This window comes from Melanaphis sacchari, unplaced genomic scaffold, assembly GCF_002803265.2.
Source record: "Melanaphis sacchari strain LSU unplaced genomic scaffold, SCAv2.0 Contig51_pilon_pilon, whole genome shotgun sequence".
Taxonomy (NCBI): domain Eukaryota; kingdom Metazoa; phylum Arthropoda; class Insecta; order Hemiptera; family Aphididae; genus Melanaphis; species Melanaphis sacchari.
The window spans coordinates 242,834-263,267 of NW_020271353.1; the positions used below are offsets into that span (position 1 = coordinate 242,834).

The window sequence follows — 20,434 nt, forward strand, 5'->3', positions numbered from 1 at the left end:
TATTGTTTTAACGAAATAAAATCAAATTAGTTTTAGACATAATTATTATATTTATTTTGATTATTGTAATCCATTATTAATAGCAACATTTTTATTAAAAACTGTTCACCATAAACATATAGGTTACTAAAAAAAATTGTAAATACTCATATGAAATATACCTACCTTACTTTTTAATACACCTAATCTAAAAGGTTAGGAAGATTAGATTCTCTTAGATTAAGTATAATTAATTGCTTAAATTTCAAAAATATTTTTCAACAAGTTATTTATTGTACACAAATATTAGGTATCTATTTATCATTATTGATTTTTTTTGTACATGCATTTTATCATTCAAAGTACAGTTCCAAATTAATTTTAATAACTTTTTAATGACCTACATTTAAAAAAATATCATTATAATAATACTATGATCTGTTAACATAAGCTTTTGCATCTCAAATTAGTAAAATAATTTTTAGCATATACTTTTAAAACTGCAAATTACAAATATAAAAATGAATACATTTAACTTAAAATTAAAAATATATGATCTTTTAATTATTAAAATTATTGTAGAAATATACAATTTCATGTTTTGCATTTTAATCAGAATCTTAGCCACCTAATTATTGTAATAAATTAATTATAGATTGGCTTACATTGAATTGTTATGTTAAAAAATTCATAACATATATTTAGTTTTAAAATTTTTACTTGTGTACAATATTAAACTAAGTAAGAATAACATATTATTTGTATTCCTCTCCATACTAAAATATTCCATTATTATTATTTAGACTTTAAAATCATCTTAAAAATTAAAATTTGAAATTTTTAAACGTTTTTGAATACCTAATTTAATAATTATTTTGATAAATTGTATGTTTTTTTTTTAATAATTCACATTTTTGTTTCAATATTGTTTCATTTTATTTTATATTTTAAAAACATTTCATTAATACTATTATAATAAATTATAGATAAAATAAATCATATTATATTAGTTGATATTTTGATCTTTAAATCATTAGTTTATTGTTCAGTATTTTAAGTAATTTGATTTTATGAGTTATTACTATGCTTCAGTTAATGCTGTTTTTTTTTATATGGTTATGTTATTAGTTTAGTAAAAAAAATAAGCTTTTATGATAGGTACACAATTATAAACAGTGTATTTAATTAAAACTGTTTAATAATTTACACCTAAATTTAGAACAACAATAGAAATAAACAAAATAATAAGTGTTCATGTTAATCATTAGTATAATTACACTTTCATATTATATTATAACATTAATAATTATATTTTTATTTAATTAAAAAATTATATATTAGTATAAAATATTTGTACTTCCTATTACTCATTTAGACACATATCTATTGAAAATTTGTCCTGAAAAAGCTTTTGTATTCATAAATGATAAAAATATTAATTTTTCAAAGTTTGTACTTACTGGGTTTATTTTACCCAAACATACTAACTGTTTAATTTAAAGTATATGCAAAATGTATACTGAATAGAAGCACAATAAAAATAAGTAAACTAGAAAAATTATCTTAATTATAACCATAAAACTACACTTATAAGAAGAGAAGTGATGAGTCCTTAAAAAACTGCATTAGAATTCTATAAATGTATAGGTACCTACCTACCTAGTTTTTATGTAAGAGCTTCAAGTAGCTATAGTAAAATACAGAATCAAGATAAATTAAAATATAATATTGTTGTTTTATATAAATTAGGATTTAAGAGGTTGGTTGAAATCGTCAAAGAGAGATAAGTAGGTATATAATATATAAATACATAGCCCAAGATGGGTACTTTTAATATACTTACCTACTTTATAAAGTTGAAAATTACATTCCTTATTAAATTTGAGATAGTTCTGGTTTCTTGTTGAAAATAATGTTCATATTTAAGTAATTAATAAATATGTATATAAGTTATAAGTTATAATTATTGTCTATAGGTACCATTTATTTAACCTTAAAATTTAAATTAATTAATCACCAAATATTCAAATGACAAGTGCTGATTTTGAAAATGTATAAAATTTATTTTTTAACTAATCAATTTTGTAAATTATTATTTTACTTGTATTCAATTGCATAGGTTTTAATTGTGTACCTAATAGTTAGTACTCCAACTTATTCACAGTAATATTCGACAAGATGTTAGATGAGTACCTACTTTATTTATCATAACAACATACCTAAAATTACTGAAGTAGGTACTCAGTTTAACTAAATTTCAGAACTTCAATATTCGAATAATAAAAGACAAATCACTTAAGTGTGTTTCACTCTGCCAGCCACATTGGAACAATAACTCGGCAGTCAGCATAATATCATCAAGTATGATAAAACATAGTACAATATTGTTTTGGTCATTTATTTGTTTTGTAAAACACTAAAATAAAAAATACAAATTATAATAATGATATTGATTTGTATTCATTACATAATTCTAACAAATGTAAAGCACTATGAATGTGTATTACTTTAATATTTTCCAATAAGTATATAATATATTATATAGTAGGTATAATATTGTTATGAGCCTAGAGTGCATATATCTCATATATAAAATTGTCTTATGGGTAACAAATATTATATGGTATGACGAAACATAACATAAATACCTAATATAATCAATAATATAAGTGAGGTAAGACTAGGACGAATATCGTAAACATTATATTATTTAATTTAGCCATTTAGATAAGTTCACACATCGCTCACTTCTTGGAAAAGGCGAGATCCCGGATAGGAAGACGAAAAGAATATAAATCTTATTTGGAGACCACTCGTATAGACCTATTAACAGTCACCACCACCATGACTACCACTCTTTTATAAACTGATCACATATTATAAGAGAGCTCAAGACAAGAGATTAGCAGACAGTTAGGGAAGACATTTGGAGGCAAGTCATAACATAATTCACAGTTTATCAGTACCTACTTTGAAGGCCGGTCGTAATACCACTCACACTCTTGTCTATCATTATTTAAGAGACAGATCATAACACCGCGCTCACCTAACACCTCATATTTTACAATTATTGTAGTTTTGTAGGTATCTAAGGTTTACGCCTTTACGACTTTTCGTTAAATTAAGATGTTCTACGCTAAGTACATCACATATTCATTCCTGCGTTGATACAAGAGTCAAGAATTGACATTGTTGGTAAGTAACAGCATAGGCATTAAATATTTATAGCTTACCTATATATTATATAGGTATTTCAACACGATAAAACTTAAAATGATAATATATATGAGACAATTATGAGTCTTAGAAGAATACATATCTTACAAGTTACATTATATCAATATACTACTAATTTACTTACAGTATTAACCATGAATGATTTAACTATATGTATTTTAAAATTGTTTTCATAGCGGTGATCGCCAAAATCTGCATAGAAGTTAGAAGAGTATTATAAATTATTAATTAATGTGCAGTATTATAATATATGTAGACTTGGGCGTAAAGTAAAATAACTTAAAAAACAATTTGGGACTAATACTTTGAAATGATTTTATGTATTTATGGCCTATGATCTATCTTAATTCATAGGTATTACAATTTACATTACGCATTTTGAAATTCGTAAACATCAAGTAGGTATTTAAATTTTAAATGCGTTCGACGTTCCGCGTCTATGATAAGAATCGATAAAAAATGATATTATAACAAGTGTCGTTTGATAGTGGGCAACGTGCGTTTTGTGAATGTTCGACATGATACCCAAACGACACATAGACCTAACCTTAAAATGTTGCCGTGTTCGTATGTAGTTTTTTGCAACGATATTTTTTGGACGTAGTAACTTGTGTTTCCGAGCAGGCGGCATTTTTTGTTATTTATTGTACATGTGCGACCCGGTGTACTAGTCCGAGCATAGAACAACTAATAGAGTACTCTTAGTGCTGACTTATACCTGTGGATGATAACGTACAAACATTAGCTTACTAATATGGATCAAGATGATGTAAGTAAAATATAATATAATTATTAAAGTAGACAAATTCCATCAGCTAGTAGTGTAGAGCTTAGATAATGTATCATTTCCGGCGAAATTGTTCCCTTCTTTATTAAATTCTGAATATTCTGTCATACCACCGTGACTGTCCACTAATATTTAATGTACGATTTCTTTTAAAATAGTGTGAGGTAAAATGAATTTTTTTATATTGCCAAGATTTATCTATGTTTTCAGATATACTTGTATATTTCATGATTAATAATTAACATATAATGATTCATTGTGTCTTGTCTTTTGCTAATTGCTGCTAGATTTACTAAGTTGGTTAATAGATGTTTCAAAGTACTCTCATTGTAAGCATTAATTATTATTATTTACAAACATAAAAATATTGTCTGCCGTTTTAGTACATGTCCAAATGTATAACATGTTTTTGAGTGATTAAATATTTGTGCTTAAATTTTTTATCATGTACGCTAAAATTTGTTTCAATTAGTCATAACTTATCATAGTTGATATTTAATCTACCTGATTTATAAATTGGGTAATTCATATTCCAAATAATTTTCATAATATAAATATATAATTTATATCGTTGACTGTCATTAAATATGACAAAAAAATGCTAATAGGTAATGGGTTACTAGGACCCAGCTATTATGCAAACAATATCGTAAAACTTGCACGATTATGTTTTATACATTTTTAAATGTTTTATATGCATAAAACTTAAGTTAAGTCACAGAATTTTTAAAGGTGTATTAATTATAAGACATTTTTATTAATTGTTTTTGTAAAACAATTGAAATTATAAGTTTAGCACATTATAAAATATTCAAAAAATGATAAATTTATCTTACCTATCAATCAATTATTTTAGATAACTATACTCAGATTTTACATTAATAATCATAACATTTTACATAAGCACTGCAATCAGACTTAAAGTGAAACTTAGATTATTTTATTTAATATTTAAAATATATTCGATTGATCATCTAAAAAATTGTAAATTATTATTTTTACTTGAATATATATATATAAATAAATTAAGTAGGTAATGGTTATAGAATCAACATATCATAAAAAATTGATATATTTAATTAGATTTATTCTTTGTTTAACTAAAAGATTGTATAAGAACCTACTTAATCTTTTATATAAAAATCCAAACCTTACAGTAGATACCCGTAAACAAATTTTGTAGTGTAGTTAAGGTACTCGTCTAATATGCTACCTACCAAAAAACATTTACTGATTAATAACAATTTATTACTAAATAATTTATCAATAAATAAAAAAAGGATTTTTTTTTTTAAGAATGATAAGTTTGACAACTTTTTTTGGACATTGTAAATTTGTAAGTAGTTTTTAATAAATTACCATTTGAGTCCCTTCAACGATTATTTTTTTGATATTCTTTCAATGTAACCTTCATAAATAACACCATTTTTTAATTTGGAACAACTACCAAGTTCTGGAAACAATTTTCTTTCTTGAAGATAACACATGTTTTCTCATTACATATTATATGTCCGTATAAATAGCGCATTGATTTGTTCATTTTTATTTATTTTAAAATAAAGAAATAAAAAGTAAAACTCGCAGCAATTAGGACATATACGCAAACACAACAGACACAACATAGACAAAAATAATATATCTAAAAGTAAGTTATCATGGGTTTTGGTGGATTAGATATCATAATGACTATTAAGCTATAATTTTGTACAACTGTTATATGTTATTTATCGTAATGACTTAAATGTATTTTCCGCAATAAAATGAAATAAAATAAAAATAACTATGGTAGGTAGCATATTAGATGAGAACCGTAGTTAATATTCTAAAATACTAACTTTGTTTTCATTTCCCAAATACATTTTAAAAATTACAGTATACAAAATTAAACAATTATTTATATTAAATCTACATTGTCAGTTTTTAAATATCTATGTATTTATATATTTTTTTTTATTGATCTTCTTTATTTAACTAAGATCATTAGCTGTGGATAGAAACAGTTAGTTTTTTGTGTAAGGTTTGATTAGTAGAGTTGTGTGTGTGTACTCTATAGATTCATCACTAAAAACTCTGGTGGTCATTCATCTGAGAACTATCAACACCGGCCGATGCTTGACTTCGAAACACATTAGTGACCGAGGACAATTACCGTGCCACATCAGGCTACTTATATATTCTTTAAACATGATTGATATTGAATATTAATTTATTATAAGGCCATTTTTTTTTTAAAATAAAAATGTTATGAAAAATAATTATTTTTATATGTAGGTAGTAGATTTTATTTTATTTTATTGATATGATAAATATTTTGTACCCATGTAAAAAATCTAAATATTTTACTTATTTATTTTCTAAATCTATATATTATTTGTTAAATTAAAATATATTAATGCTTAAGTCTTAAATATTGATAAATAATGAATTGTTTAAAGTATAATCTTGAATTTTTACCAAAAATGATTCAAAACTAATATCTTCTATTTTTTTCAGATTGTTTGGTCTATAATAAAAGATACATTTTGTTCTTTCAAAATCAAGTAAACTATTATAATAATTGACCAATTAATTGTGTTATCTAGTCCTTATAATAATGTTATTAAATAATTTTTAGGACGGACACATCAAATTTTTGTCGTAATGAATATAATTTATCAGGTTTGTGCAATCGCACTCATTGTCCATTGGCTAATAGCAGATATGCTACTGTTAGAGAAGAGAAGGGTATTATATATCTCTTCTTAAAAACTGCTGAAAGGTATAAATTTAATATTAGCATTGTGTTAATTGATGTTTATTAAATTAATTTAAAATTATAAAAATGTTTTTTAAGGTCGGTATATCCAAAAAGGCAGTGGGAAAAGATAAAATTATCAAGAAATTTTCAAAAAGCTATACAACAAATGAATGAACACATGTTGTATTGGCCAGGTCCATTAAAATCTATGTGTAAACAGCGTTTTGTACGAATAACTCAGTATCTAATTCGAATGAGAAAACTCAAACTTAAAACTCAGTAAGATATAGTACTTTTCTATCATTAATCATTTGTATGATTTATGTTAAAAATATTTATGTTTTAGGAAAGAATTAGTTTCAATGCCAAGAAAAGTCGAAAAACGAGTCAAAAGAAGAGAATATAAAGCTGAAATTGCTGCTCGTCTTGATAATGTTATTGAAAAAGAATTGGTTGAAAGACTCAAAAAAGGAACAGTACGTGCACAATATTATATAAATTTATTTTTATATTATATTTTATCACCAATGTCAATATTAAATTGTTATAGTTTTAAATATTTTCTAAAGGCTTTATTTCTATTTTTGTTCTTTTAGATGTTTTAGATGAAATACTTTTTATATATTAATACTATTAAGTATGAATAGGATATTAATGACCTAAAAATACCCAAAAATGTCTTAAAAACTTAAAAATAACCTTTTAAATTAAAATTAACTACTTAAATGTATAAAAACAATGTAATTTGAAAATAATTTTGTATAAATAAAAATTAAATTTTAAGAAGAAGTTAAAAAGAAAGAATGAAACTTAAATTAGATTTTATATAGTTAGACTAGCCTTTAAATTCTGTACAGCCACTGGTTTTATTACTTTGCTTCTTTTGTAGCAGCCAAATATTATTTATTTTCAACAAACCTTTTTTAAATAAGAAAAATATTTTATTACTTGACATACTCATAACTTTCTTAAAAATTAAAATACAAAAAACTTATGATTACATGGATGATAAGTTTTTTTCCTTGGAGTTATATAATTGTTCTACTAACTCTAATTATTAAATCTTTATACACACAATTTTAACTGTTGAACACAAATATGCTATATCCTCAATTTATAAGACATGCAACACATGCAGTAGTTTTATTCTTTTACTATTATTTTTTAGTAGATATTTATCAATAGTGTTTTCATGCTAGTATCATTTTTATTATTTAAGACATAAAATCTTGCTAGTAATCAATGCATCTAGTGGCAATATTGTAATTATATCGTATTTTTTAAAACTTCACCTGCCTATGCCCATTGTATAAAGAGTCCAAAACAGTAAGAATCTGTAGTTACCAGTTGGTACATGACGTGTAGATGGAGAAGAGCATCTACCAATATTTTGTTATCGACTATAAAATCAATATTATACTCCTTACTCCTTATTGATTTTGTTCATTATTACTCTTATTTTATCATTAAAATCTGGCAATACATTTTATTGCTTTTTCCAATTTTAATAGGATTAAGTAATATAGATAAATCTGATTTATTATACAAGTAAAATAGCCAATTATTTAAATTAACTCTATCAATTTGTATAAAAGACTATTTTCCCTTGAAATCTAAAATTTTACATAAATAATAGAAAAAATTAATTAAATTGTATAGTATTTATTTTATAATCTAATACATTTTTTGTTTATTAACATTGTATGCACTTAATTAAAAAAAAAAATACAAACTTATACAAAACATAAATTTAAACTGTTATTTAATTAAAACTTATTAGTAATTAATTATTATGTATAACTACGATTCTTTTTTGTTAAATATATTTTTATCGTTTTTTAGTATGGCGATATGTATAATATCAATCAACAAGCATTTGAAAAAGCACTTGAGAAAGAAGGAGAAGAAGATGAAGATGTATGTATATAATGATTAATTAGATGTCATAATGTTACTATAAATATTTAAATTGTTGTAAAATAGTATAAGGTAGCTGTATTATCATAAACTGTTGCTAATTATAAATTCAGTACCAGCCAATCTACACTATGTAGAAAGCAACAAAAAATTTAGCAACTTATTTTTCCTTAATTTTGTAACAGTTAAATTAGTAAACAATCAAACCATTCTATTAATTGAAAAGAAGAATGAAAATATGCCAGTTTTATTGTTGTTGTATTAATTTAAAATTTAAAAATGTATTTAGAACGATGATGTTGATGAATACACTGCAGCAGAAGATGAGTCTGATATTGGAGAAGATAATGATGAATTGTTTGACAGTGATATAGAAGATGGTGATAATGTTTCTGATTATGTTTGTTCTGATGGCGAAGAAGAAGAAATGGAAGATATTGAGGTATTTAAAAAAAAGAAATGTTCATATTTTATAATTTGGTTATCTGATACTAATATTTTGTTCGTAGGATGTTGCCGCTAAGAAAGTCAAAAAAGTTGTTAAACCCAAAGGCAGACCTCATGTTGAAATTGAATACGAAAATGAATTAAGTTAAACAAATTGAGTTTTAATTGTTATTTAAACTAAATGTTGTTTGAACTTCCAGATACAGTTCTTAATTTTTTCTTAGTAAAAATTGTATTTTACTAAATTTTTATAACTAATAAATCGAATATAAAAATTATTAATGAAATATATTTTTATAATCTCTTTATCAATAATTAATTTGAAGTATGTTACTATTTTATCAAGTTCTTCAAGTGTTTAAATGAAAAATAAGCAACTTGTTTCATTCAACCAAACTAAACTACTAGAATCACCTTTACAAATTCTGTTGTCAGCGCTGGATTAACATATAGGCCAAATAGGCCTATATGTATAAATTTTAAATAGTAAAAGTATGCTTATTTCTTTTCTGGTGTTAAAAATGGTAAAATATTGAATAATGAATGTAACCATTTTAATTTTATGCTCTGAATTGGAAATACTTATTTGTATTTTATTTGATAAGAAATGTGGTTAATTTTAACTAAAGCTGAGTAGTAGATATTTGAGTGGTTGCAGCAGGATACAAAGTATTTTGGTTTGAACACAACCATATTTAGCAAACGGAGAATTGATGCTTTGATTTTTTATATGTTATCTTTTATACTTAACAAAAGATAATACAATTTTTTCTAACCTAGCTATGATCTTCAGAATAAACTTGTCTAATGCACTCAAAAATTATTGAAGACCATGTTTTTTTTCGGCTCACAAACACATTTAAAAGCTATTTGAGATTTACAACAATATTTATTTATTGTAATAATCTGGAATTATTCTAGTAATATTGTTACTAAATTTTCCACTTATAGATACAGAAAAAAAATTAATTACAAACTGTTATATTTTAATATAAATAATTATAGATATCAGTATATCATACCTGCATGAATTGTTTCTATCCTACAAACCTCAAAAATGGCAAATTTGTTAGTGTTCAGCAAAACTAATTTTATTTTTATCAAAATATTAATACATAAACAAATTTACTTATTATTTATAATCAAACTTAATGGTAAGAATCTGTGTTTATACTATATTTAAATTCTTGATTTATTTATGAAAGCATTTATGTAGTATGTAATTTACCGGAAGACAAATATCTACCAAAAGTAATAACCATAATCTACAATACCTAGTGATTTTATAGTAGTCTATGATTAACATTTAATAGATTAGTTACAGTAAAATACAAATATTTATTAAATTCTTGAATGAAATATATTCAGGTTTAATATATACTATGTTCTATAAATGTTTGTATTTTAATAAAACTAAAACTTAAGACTTTTAATAAAGTTAAATAAAATTGTATAATAATAATAAAAAATTTAAAACTTAAATAGTAGGTACCAAATAATTATTCTAAATGTAACTACTTGGAACACCACAAATCTTTTATAAAATATATATAAAAAAAAAATTATCTTATTTAAAGATTACTTGAATATCTGTACCAAGATTCAATTACTGGCGATGACGCTATGTAACATGAATTATTGGTCCAATACAATTTTCTTAAAAGTTTTATTTTTTTTAATCGACTATTAATAGTACGAGTATTCACGGCTGTAAATGAGCTTACAACATTTTTCAAGTGATTTATGGTAGGTATTGTAGTTATACTTAGCTGTACAAATGTATTTAATTTATTGTAAGTTTCCAAACATCATAATATATTCATATAAACATATTAAATATTAGCTAACAGGTGAATAGTGGACATTAGGTACCTAATAAACTAATTATTTGTATAAGTACACAGTGTACAGTCTTAGACGCCTAATTAAATACATTATAATACATACTTTAAAATGGGAATTTTTAAAAATTATACCTTTTTTTTTTTAATCAATTAAATTTATAGATGAGGTACTTTCAAGTGTTAAATTTATTACACTATTCAGTTGCAAAACTTTTGGACACTAGTTTTGAGGGGATTGATCTTTAAAAGTCGAAAACGTATATGTCTCCCAGTACCAATATTAATGTTTTTAAGTATTTAATTATTATTCATTGCATGTAAATTTAATATTTAAATATTATTGAGTAACAAAATATTTAATATTGTTAATATATTCTGTGATAATATCTGTTAGTATTTGCTATAGCTAAGGTCAGTAATAAGTACTAACATTAAGTATATATACTATATATACTCAATGGTACTAAGTAGTGAACATGGATTAATATAATTATTAATCCGTGGTAGTGACTAATGGTTCGGTTTTAATATAATTACTAATTACTAATTAGTAATATAGTTTAGTAAGTTCTAACTTAAGTACTCGTAAGTCGTAACTACTAACTTGTAAGTGATAAGTACTTACCAGTTTACTACCTAAATAATTATTTATTTATTTTGCTTTTGTACAATCTGAAAAATTGTTTATTTGATAACACAGTTCTTATCTTATTAGATATTACTATCAAACGCATTCACCGTATATTTATTATTTACATTGAACAGCGTGTCGGCCTTACGTTTGCTTTCAAAGGTGTTTAATGTTTAGTGTTTAACTATTGATCGAAGTTAACAATCGTTTGAAGTAATTTATATGGTTTGATTTAATCTACAAAACTCACAATGCCCTCAGACTATGACGACGACGACGACGATGACGAATACATCATACACGGGAAATTGTTGGATCCCATACACGAAGGTGAGTTACTGAGTTGTGTTATAATTATTCACGGATGAATTTGAGTAATTTTTTTACTGATCTAAACTAACTAAAATGGAATCCTGTTGATTTGTATGTGCTTGCATTTATAGATTTTACTATAATAATAAGCATAGTTTATATCTACATTTACTAATTAGTATAAATTATTATTCTACAAATTTAATATTGATGTATATTTGTTTTAATAAGTGGCTAATGCTCAATTATCGATTTATTATTTTAATACATCAACATTAAAATAAATGGTAATACATTTAACATTAGATAAAATATATGTCATCATGCTGTTTGTTTTAAAATGCCTAAAAGTTAAAAATTTAATATTTTAATCATTAAATAGACATAGAACTACTGGAACACATTTCTTTTGTAAATTAAACAAATTGATGTCAATATTCATACCTGTTCCTATTCAGTTTAGAAGTAGTTAGTTAACTATTTCCAGTATATAAACCAGAGTTATTAACCTAATATAAATACAATATTTAAGTCATATTTTACAGATCTAAGAAATTTATAACTTGTATTCATAAACAAACACAATTGAATGTGATTTTAGTAATGTATATAAAGATCTATTTAATGTTTAAAATAGTAATTATATACAGCACACTATTATTTAAGTAACCATATTCTTAAAGATAGTAGATTTAAGATCATAGGAATAGCAGATAATAATTTGAACAATTTGATTTTTATGATTTATTTATGGAGTAGATTATTTACTCCATATCTTAAGTAAAACAATTAAAATATTATGTCGAATATGTAGTGATGAATGCTAGTCTCCAATTCTTGATTCTAAACTCGACTGGTATCTATGCAATTAATATATATATATATACGCCCATACTCACGCTCTAGTTCTCTGTTGACCTAAACAGATTTACTGAGTGCGACATAACATAGTCAGTAATCTATAAATACAGTCCTTCATTTTGGATTTACAACTACTCTCACCCAGAAATATTTTAAAATTTATGAAGAACACTATTACAACAATAGTCTATAGATCCAAGGTGATTAGATAATACATATACAACAAACATGACAAGACGTTTTTTCTGTGAACATACCTGTACATTATATTATTTATCAGTTTATTACCATTATTGAGTATATCTTTTAAATTAATTAAATTATTTACTTATAAATAGTAGTCATGAAAATAAATTTGGTTTGATTATTTGTTTTTTAATTTTTCTCTATAGATGAAGTCGTTAAAAGAAAAGATGCAGAACAACAGTTTGTTAAAGATGAAAATGGAAGAAGAAGATTTCATGGAGCGTTTACGGGTGGTTTTTCTGCTGGTTTTTATAATACTGTTGGTTCGTTAGAAGGTTGGACACCAAGCACATTTAAATCTTCAAGAGACTCTAAATCTACAATCAAATCACAAAATGCTTACGATTTTATGGATGAAGAAGTATATTAATTTATTATTGATTTAATCTAACCTTTATTTACTTGATAAATATTATTGTTTATTATTAGGATAAAAAAGACTTAGGGATTGATGCATCAAGTTTAAAAATCAAAGCAGAATATAGTGATCATTCTTCAAGAAAACGTCAACTTCCTATAGTTAATACTGGCCCTATTCCTGGTAAACCTGTACTTGGTGAAATTCTAAAACCAATTAAGTAAATACTTTTTTTTTAAATATTCATGTTGTATAAACAATGTATAATATTAATTAATACTTATAATATTACTAAAGAGATACGTGGGGTGTCGAATTACTGAGAAGTATGGGCTGGAAGCCTGGTCAAGGAGTTGGTCCTCAACTTACACAACGAGAGAAATTGCGTACTAAAAAAGAATTGAAAAATGTTGGGATGAAATTTAGTGTTGATACCAAGTATGGTGATGATGATGATGATGATGATGATGATGAAGTGAATGAATTATTAAATAACATCAAAGTTTCACCTTTTGAATATGAATCTGTACCTATTAAACCAAAATTTGATACTTTTGGACTTGGTTATGAAGGTCTCAAGGCGACTAATGTTTCTGTAAAATCTGATAACAAATACAGTAAACTTACTGTTGGAGGAAAATCTATTCATGGACAAGTAATTATATTTTGCATTAACCAATTTCTTATGATAAAATTTCTTTTAAAATACTTTGGTGATTGCATGTTGATTATATTATTACAAAAATATTGAACTTAATTATTGAAAAAAAATTTTATCCTTTCTATTCTTTACAAAGTTTTTTTAGAAAAATTGATACAATAGTATATAATAAGTATGGTAACCAATATTAGAAAATTCTGTTTTTATTTTTTTAATATGACATAACATTATTAGTTTTAACAATTTGAAATATTTTTTTTATTTATAATTAGGCTTTTGGAGTTGGTGCTTATGAAGATGATGATGATGATATTTATGCTGCTGAAGATATGTCAAATTATGATTTTAGTTTAGAAGAAAAGTCTCAGAAGTCAAAAAATAAATCAAAGCCTAATAACCTGAATCCTGAATGTATTGATGGGTTTGTTGAAGATGAAAGTAAACATAACTTATTTGAAGACCTTCCGCCTCCTGTACAAATTCCTCCTGGTAACCTTTTTTTACTAATTATTTTTTTTAATTTTTCAAAAAAAACATATACATATATTTTTACAGAATGGCGTCCTCGTGGAATGTTTGACCGAATATTAGGACAATGTCCTCCTGATTTTTATAGTCAACCTCTTAATTCTTCTAACATTTCATTTACTAATGTGAATACTAGACAACGAGAAATTAAAAAACCAGAACCACCTCCACCTGTTGAACAATTTATCAAAAAAGGTAATGTTTAGAATACATAAAATCTAAATTATAAAATACATTCTAAGATTTAAAAACTTTGATTGTTTATTTTGTTTTTTATAGAAGTGCCTAGTTTATTATCAGATATAATATCTGATCGATTTACTAGGGCTGAATTACCAGATGATTCTACAAATGCTTTAATACCAGTTATTCGCACTACTGATCCAACTTTAGATAGACTAAAAAACTATGCCAGCAAACAAATGTATGGGTTTTGGACTCGTAAAACTGAACCCTGGGTTCCTGATAAATTACTTTGCAAAAGATTTAATGTTCCTGTGCCTAAACAATCGATGTAATATTTATATATTGTGCAATTAAATCTATACAATATTAAGAAAATGTGTATTTTTAGAGTCAATTATACAGAAGATGGTAAGAAGCATGGAGAGTGTAGTCTTTTTAATTCTCTAGAATTTCCAATTTCTGAATCAATAACTTCTGAGAGCAAAATTTCAAATAGTTTACCATTAGCTATAAATAATGTAACAACAGCTAATGATAAATCGTTGAAGTTACAAGAAAGTATGACGGTATGTTCGAGTTTTATTTTATTATATATTTTTAACAGTCAAACTTTTATCTATGTTAGGCTCGTTGTAAATCCCCAAGTATTGGGTGCATTAGCAATTTTTTATTTGTTCTATCCCAAGAAAAAAATGCCTTGATTTTTAATACATCTAAAATATAATTTATACTTATCGTTTATCAGATATAATGAAAATTTTCATTCTATTATTGCTAATGTAGTTGGAATATTGGCTATTTAGCATCACTTCTTTCAATAAAAATAATTTGAAATAAATAAATTTTATTCATTTGTGTAGACTGCATAGTAGGACAACTTATTGGTATACTTTTAAACTGTAAAAACCTCCAAAGAGCAGTTTCTTACATTTTACCTCTTACAATACCACAAAATAAATATCCCAATTTTTATTTTTAATTCATTTAATAATAATTAAAGAAGTATACATAAATATATAATATATATGTATACATTTAATTGTAGATCTTCTTTTTTGAGATACTGAAATCAATATAATTGTTTTTTATTAAATATCTTTCTTAAATTTAATGTTACAATATTTTTAAATTGTATTTATTAAAATATTGTTCTTTAGGAAATAATTGCTGATGAAGTACAATGCCAGAAACCAAGTGTTGATTTTTTCAAAGATATATTTTTGGATGATAGTGATGATGAAACTTTAATTGTTCAAAATACATCCGAAAGTGAAGAGGTATCTACTTATTCTAATGAAAAAGAATTACATTCAACCAACATGCCTATCAAAAAAGAAAATGTAGAATCTAGTGTCCAGAGTTCTACAACATTCAATCTTTTTCCTCCCAAAGGAATTTTTGCCAATCTTGACTTTGGTGATTTATTTGATACACCAAATAAAAATAATAAAAATGAAGATGAAAACAAAAACGAACACAGCAGTAAAAATCAAACTGATAATATAAATAGATCATATGGTCCACTCTTACCTGAAAAATATAACTTGAATTCAAGTTTGGTCAATATTAAAGTTGAAAATTCGTTTGTCGATGATGATTGGGTGGAAAAATCAGAATCGCCCTCTAATATTTCAAATAATAAAAATAAGCACAGTAAACATAAGAAGCATAAACATAAACATAAGTCAAAAAAGAAATCTCATAAACATAAATGAAATTTTATGTTTGATTTAAACTTAAATATTATAGTTACATTGGACTGGTTTATTTTGTTTTTATACAATAAATTTTCATTTATATTATTACATCGTGTACCACATATTTTAATTATAATAATAATATTAAACTACATTTATATTCATTACAATAAAATTTTAACTTTGACAATAGTCTAAATTGTCATATGTTTATATTAAATTATTCCACTAATACCATTTAGAATGTTGTACAAATATTTTATTAAATATGATCTACTTTTAGTTTACAGTAGTACATTTATAATTTAATCTTAACAGTTTATAAAATATAAAACATTATAATTTTTTTATTATTATATTACTATGGAAAAAAATTAATGGTGAGGAAGATCCGGCCTAAACCTTATCTTAAGTAGACTGCATAGCTCAACATAGATAACCTTACAGTTTGATATACTTGTACACGTACTAGTCAAAAATTTTGCTGTTTACATCCATAAAAACTGCAGAAAAATTGTTAATATTTTACTAATTAAGTTTAAGATAAACCACCATTGATATTTATTCCAATAATCAGAAACTATAATATGTTATTCATAAAAAATCAAATAAAATAATAAAAAAAACAAGAAGAGTTTAAATTAAACCATGGATATGTTCAAACAGTAAGTGTTATTATAATATTCTAAAATCTAAACAAAGAAATCTAAAAAAAAAATTTTCTCGAATCAACTAAATTTTTTAAAAGTATACCTAATAAAGTTTTATTTAATTAATTGCATATTATATTGAACTAGTAATAATTAAAATATTAGATCGTCTTTATTTTTTTTTTCTGTTACAATGAATAATAATAATAATAATTATTATTATTAAGGGTTTTTTTTTTTAAGAAGTAATGGATCATTCTGAAAAAGTTAGGCAGGAGGCAAAGATTCCAAAAACTACTATGCAATTTGTAATTAAGTGTATTATTAAATCTTAAAATTACAAAAAAAAATATATCAAAAAATTATTAGATTAAAGAATTAAATAGTTTAAAACATAATAACTATACTTAATTTATAAAACTATAATTATTATAAAACAATAGGTAATAAAATTAGCTGTCTGCCTAAGTGGGTAAATTTAGGCATACCCTTAATAATATAAGATTGTATCTAGGAATAGTATAACTAGGTTTTGGGTATAAAATAGCTTAAAATGAAACTAAATATTTCGATGTAGTCTTTGTGTAATGACACAAAATATTTTTAACTATAATAAAATAACTAAAAAAATAATTTTTTGTGGAAATTTAAATTAATAACGTCTATAAAAACAATCGTGGTGATTTATATTTTTAAGATTTTTTAGGTTTTTGTGAGCACAACCTATGAGAAAACTTATATTCAATTTATCAGTTCTAGAGAAGAGTAAGACAAGTTGATTAATTTGGTTTTAAAAATGTGTTGAGATTTATAGTTATGGTTTTTTTTTTTTTTTTTTTATCGAAAATATTAAGAAATATATTGATGTTGCTATAGATAAAGTTGTAATAATACATCTGCTGATTTTATAATTTTAAATTTATTTAATTTTTATAACATTACTATTTACATTTAAAATACAAAGTGCGTAAATAATAAGCTGTCTATAATTCTCTTAGATAAAATAATAATAATAATGTAGTAATTAAAATAAATATTATAATGAGTTATTTAAATACTAATTAATAGAGTTATTTATTGATTTATTTGGGAATTATAAAATGTTAGTCAAGAGAACTTAAAAATGAATCCACTATTACCTCAATTAAAAAGCAGGTTAATTAAATTAACAAACCTGTCAAACCTGTAGATACATAAACTGTTATTAAAACCTAAAACATTGAACAATTAATACCTACCTATTTAATAAACTATGATTTATCTACTCAGAGTAAGTATACAAATTATTGTAAATAAATTAATTATTCTACCAACCAGTTGTAGTAAGATTATATGATCCTTTAGTACTTATTTGTCTTGCTAGGTTTATATATTATTTTATTCAAAAAAAATGTGTAAACGTTCGTAATTTTGATATATTTAATGAAAAATGAACTTAGAATGATTACAAAAATATATGCCCATCATGAATTTTTAACATATTTGTTAAATTATTTTAAATTATGCAAAAACCTTTGCATATTTCCATGCCTATAAAAAAAATATTGATTGAGTTTCAAAACATTTTGGGTTATCTATATTTTAGAGCATTTTAATAGTTTTTAAAGAATTTAAATCTGAACTTTACTTATAAGTTATAAGAAACTATGAATTAAATGGTAAAGCTTTTTAATTCATAAATATTATTGTGAATCACATAAAAATAAAAAATAAACTAAAAGCATAGATTTTAAATACCTATACCTAGATGTATAATACATGGTTAGATATAATAAATGCTTGAATGAATATTTGGTAAAAATTTCAAATTCATAGTTCTTTCTGGAACCAAAATGCTTAAAAAAATGTATTAACTAATTCTTTTTTTAGTAATATTTAGATTAATTTTAAGCAATTCCTTACCAATAGTTTATTCCATATTACTGAAGTACTATAAATAAAAAAATAACTCTAATAATATTATAAATTATAATAGCAACAATATAGCCATAGATGTAGGGTTGTATTTAAAATATATTGGCCCCTACGTTGTCTAAGCTAGCCTTTAGTGCAAGCCCTACCAAGGGTACAGGAATATAAATAGATTATAGCCAATAGACTTATTTAATATATTTATTTGACAAAAAAATAATCAACTAAGTAAATGGCCTACAGGCCAATTGGTTTACTGGTGAAATTTTTTATTAGAGCTAAAATAATTAGATTTTCATCTAGCATGGAAATCTAGATTACTACAGTTGGTGACTATTAATGTGAGGTACATTCTCAAAGCGATTTCATTAGTTCAATATTGAGAAAACAATCATTGTTTGAACAACAAAAAAACGATTTTTTTCAAAAGGATATAATACATCTACTTTCCATTGCTGATGAATTATATTTCTCGTTTTTTGGAAATCCACAATGAAACATTTTAAATTGGATCACTTCATTTCTAAGTTTTCATTTAAATCATTGTAAATTGTCATATATTTTAATATTTTACTAAATTATCAACTAACGAGTAACGACAACAACAACAACGTCGTGACATATCGGTTGATAATAATATATTGCTGACGGTTGTGATTGTTTTAGTTTTTATCTAAATACTGATGGCAATAAAATCTGTACCTTATGAATAGTATTATTATCGCCAAATATTTTAATTTATACAAACATTATTTTTTGCAAGATTTTCTGCGGTGGCCCTCTGTAGAACAGGCTCTTATGTTAAATGTTGTAGCCTATGAAGCTTGCGTTTAAATTTTAAATACAATCCAGCACAGATGATAGATAATATAATAGCGGTATTAATAATATGATAATAGGCTGTAATACCTTCACCGCTCAAAATCGTTTTTCATATACAACGGTCAATGATTTATTATTGAATTTAAATTTACCACATCCATTACAGCTGTGACCTACTTAAAATAACGAGGTACATCTAGATACTTCAGAGTGGTTATCTATTTTACCCTTTTCAAATTTTATTTTTAAAAATTAGTATTTCAAGCAATTATTACCAAAACTTGGCCTACTTACATACTTATTTCTATCCTACACAGAAATGTCGATAGATACATAATATTTAAAAAAAAAGTAGGTAATTTACTAAAACGAGTAAAATGTAATTTTACTTTGAGGCTTGTTAAATGACGTAGCAAGTAGGTATCAACTTTCTAAAATTATATTTTTAGTTTAATTGATTTTTGTTTTTTTAAACAAATTAAAAAACCTGTAACACTATTTTAAAATAAATGTAAATCATTAAAATGTAAGATAAAAATTTTCATTTATGTTTTCTTTGCTAAAATTGTTAATATTTTAATTAATTATCATATTATTTTCCTGACATGAAAATTGTATTTAAG

The 20,434-nt window shown here is 24.1% G+C and overlaps 2 protein-coding genes across 2 annotated transcripts; both read left to right on the forward strand.

Moving 5' to 3' along the window:
• Window positions 1-3,970: 3,970 nt before the first annotated feature.
• Window positions 3,971-9,382, forward strand: LOC112599474 (protein MAK16 homolog). The gene is made up of 8 exons (XM_025346391.1): window positions 3,971-3,985; window positions 6,497-6,543; window positions 6,618-6,761; window positions 6,837-7,019; window positions 7,087-7,216; window positions 8,583-8,657; window positions 8,947-9,099; window positions 9,167-9,382. The coding sequence occupies exons 1-8, from the start codon at window positions 3,971-3,973 to the stop codon at window positions 9,251-9,253; spliced, it is 834 nt and encodes a 277-aa protein (XP_025202176.1). The 3' UTR covers window positions 9,254-9,382.
• A 2,315-nt stretch (window positions 9,383-11,697) lies between these two features.
• Window positions 11,698-16,446, forward strand: LOC112599439. The gene is made up of 9 exons (XM_025346358.1): window positions 11,698-11,909; window positions 13,145-13,359; window positions 13,428-13,576; window positions 13,654-14,011; window positions 14,290-14,506; window positions 14,573-14,740; window positions 14,825-15,059; window positions 15,120-15,297; window positions 15,889-16,446. Exons 1-9 carry the CDS (start codon window positions 11,831-11,833, stop codon window positions 16,444-16,446), a joined length of 2,157 nt encoding a protein of 718 aa, XP_025202143.1. The 5' UTR covers window positions 11,698-11,830.
• The last annotated feature ends 3,988 nt before the right edge of the window (window positions 16,447-20,434 follow it).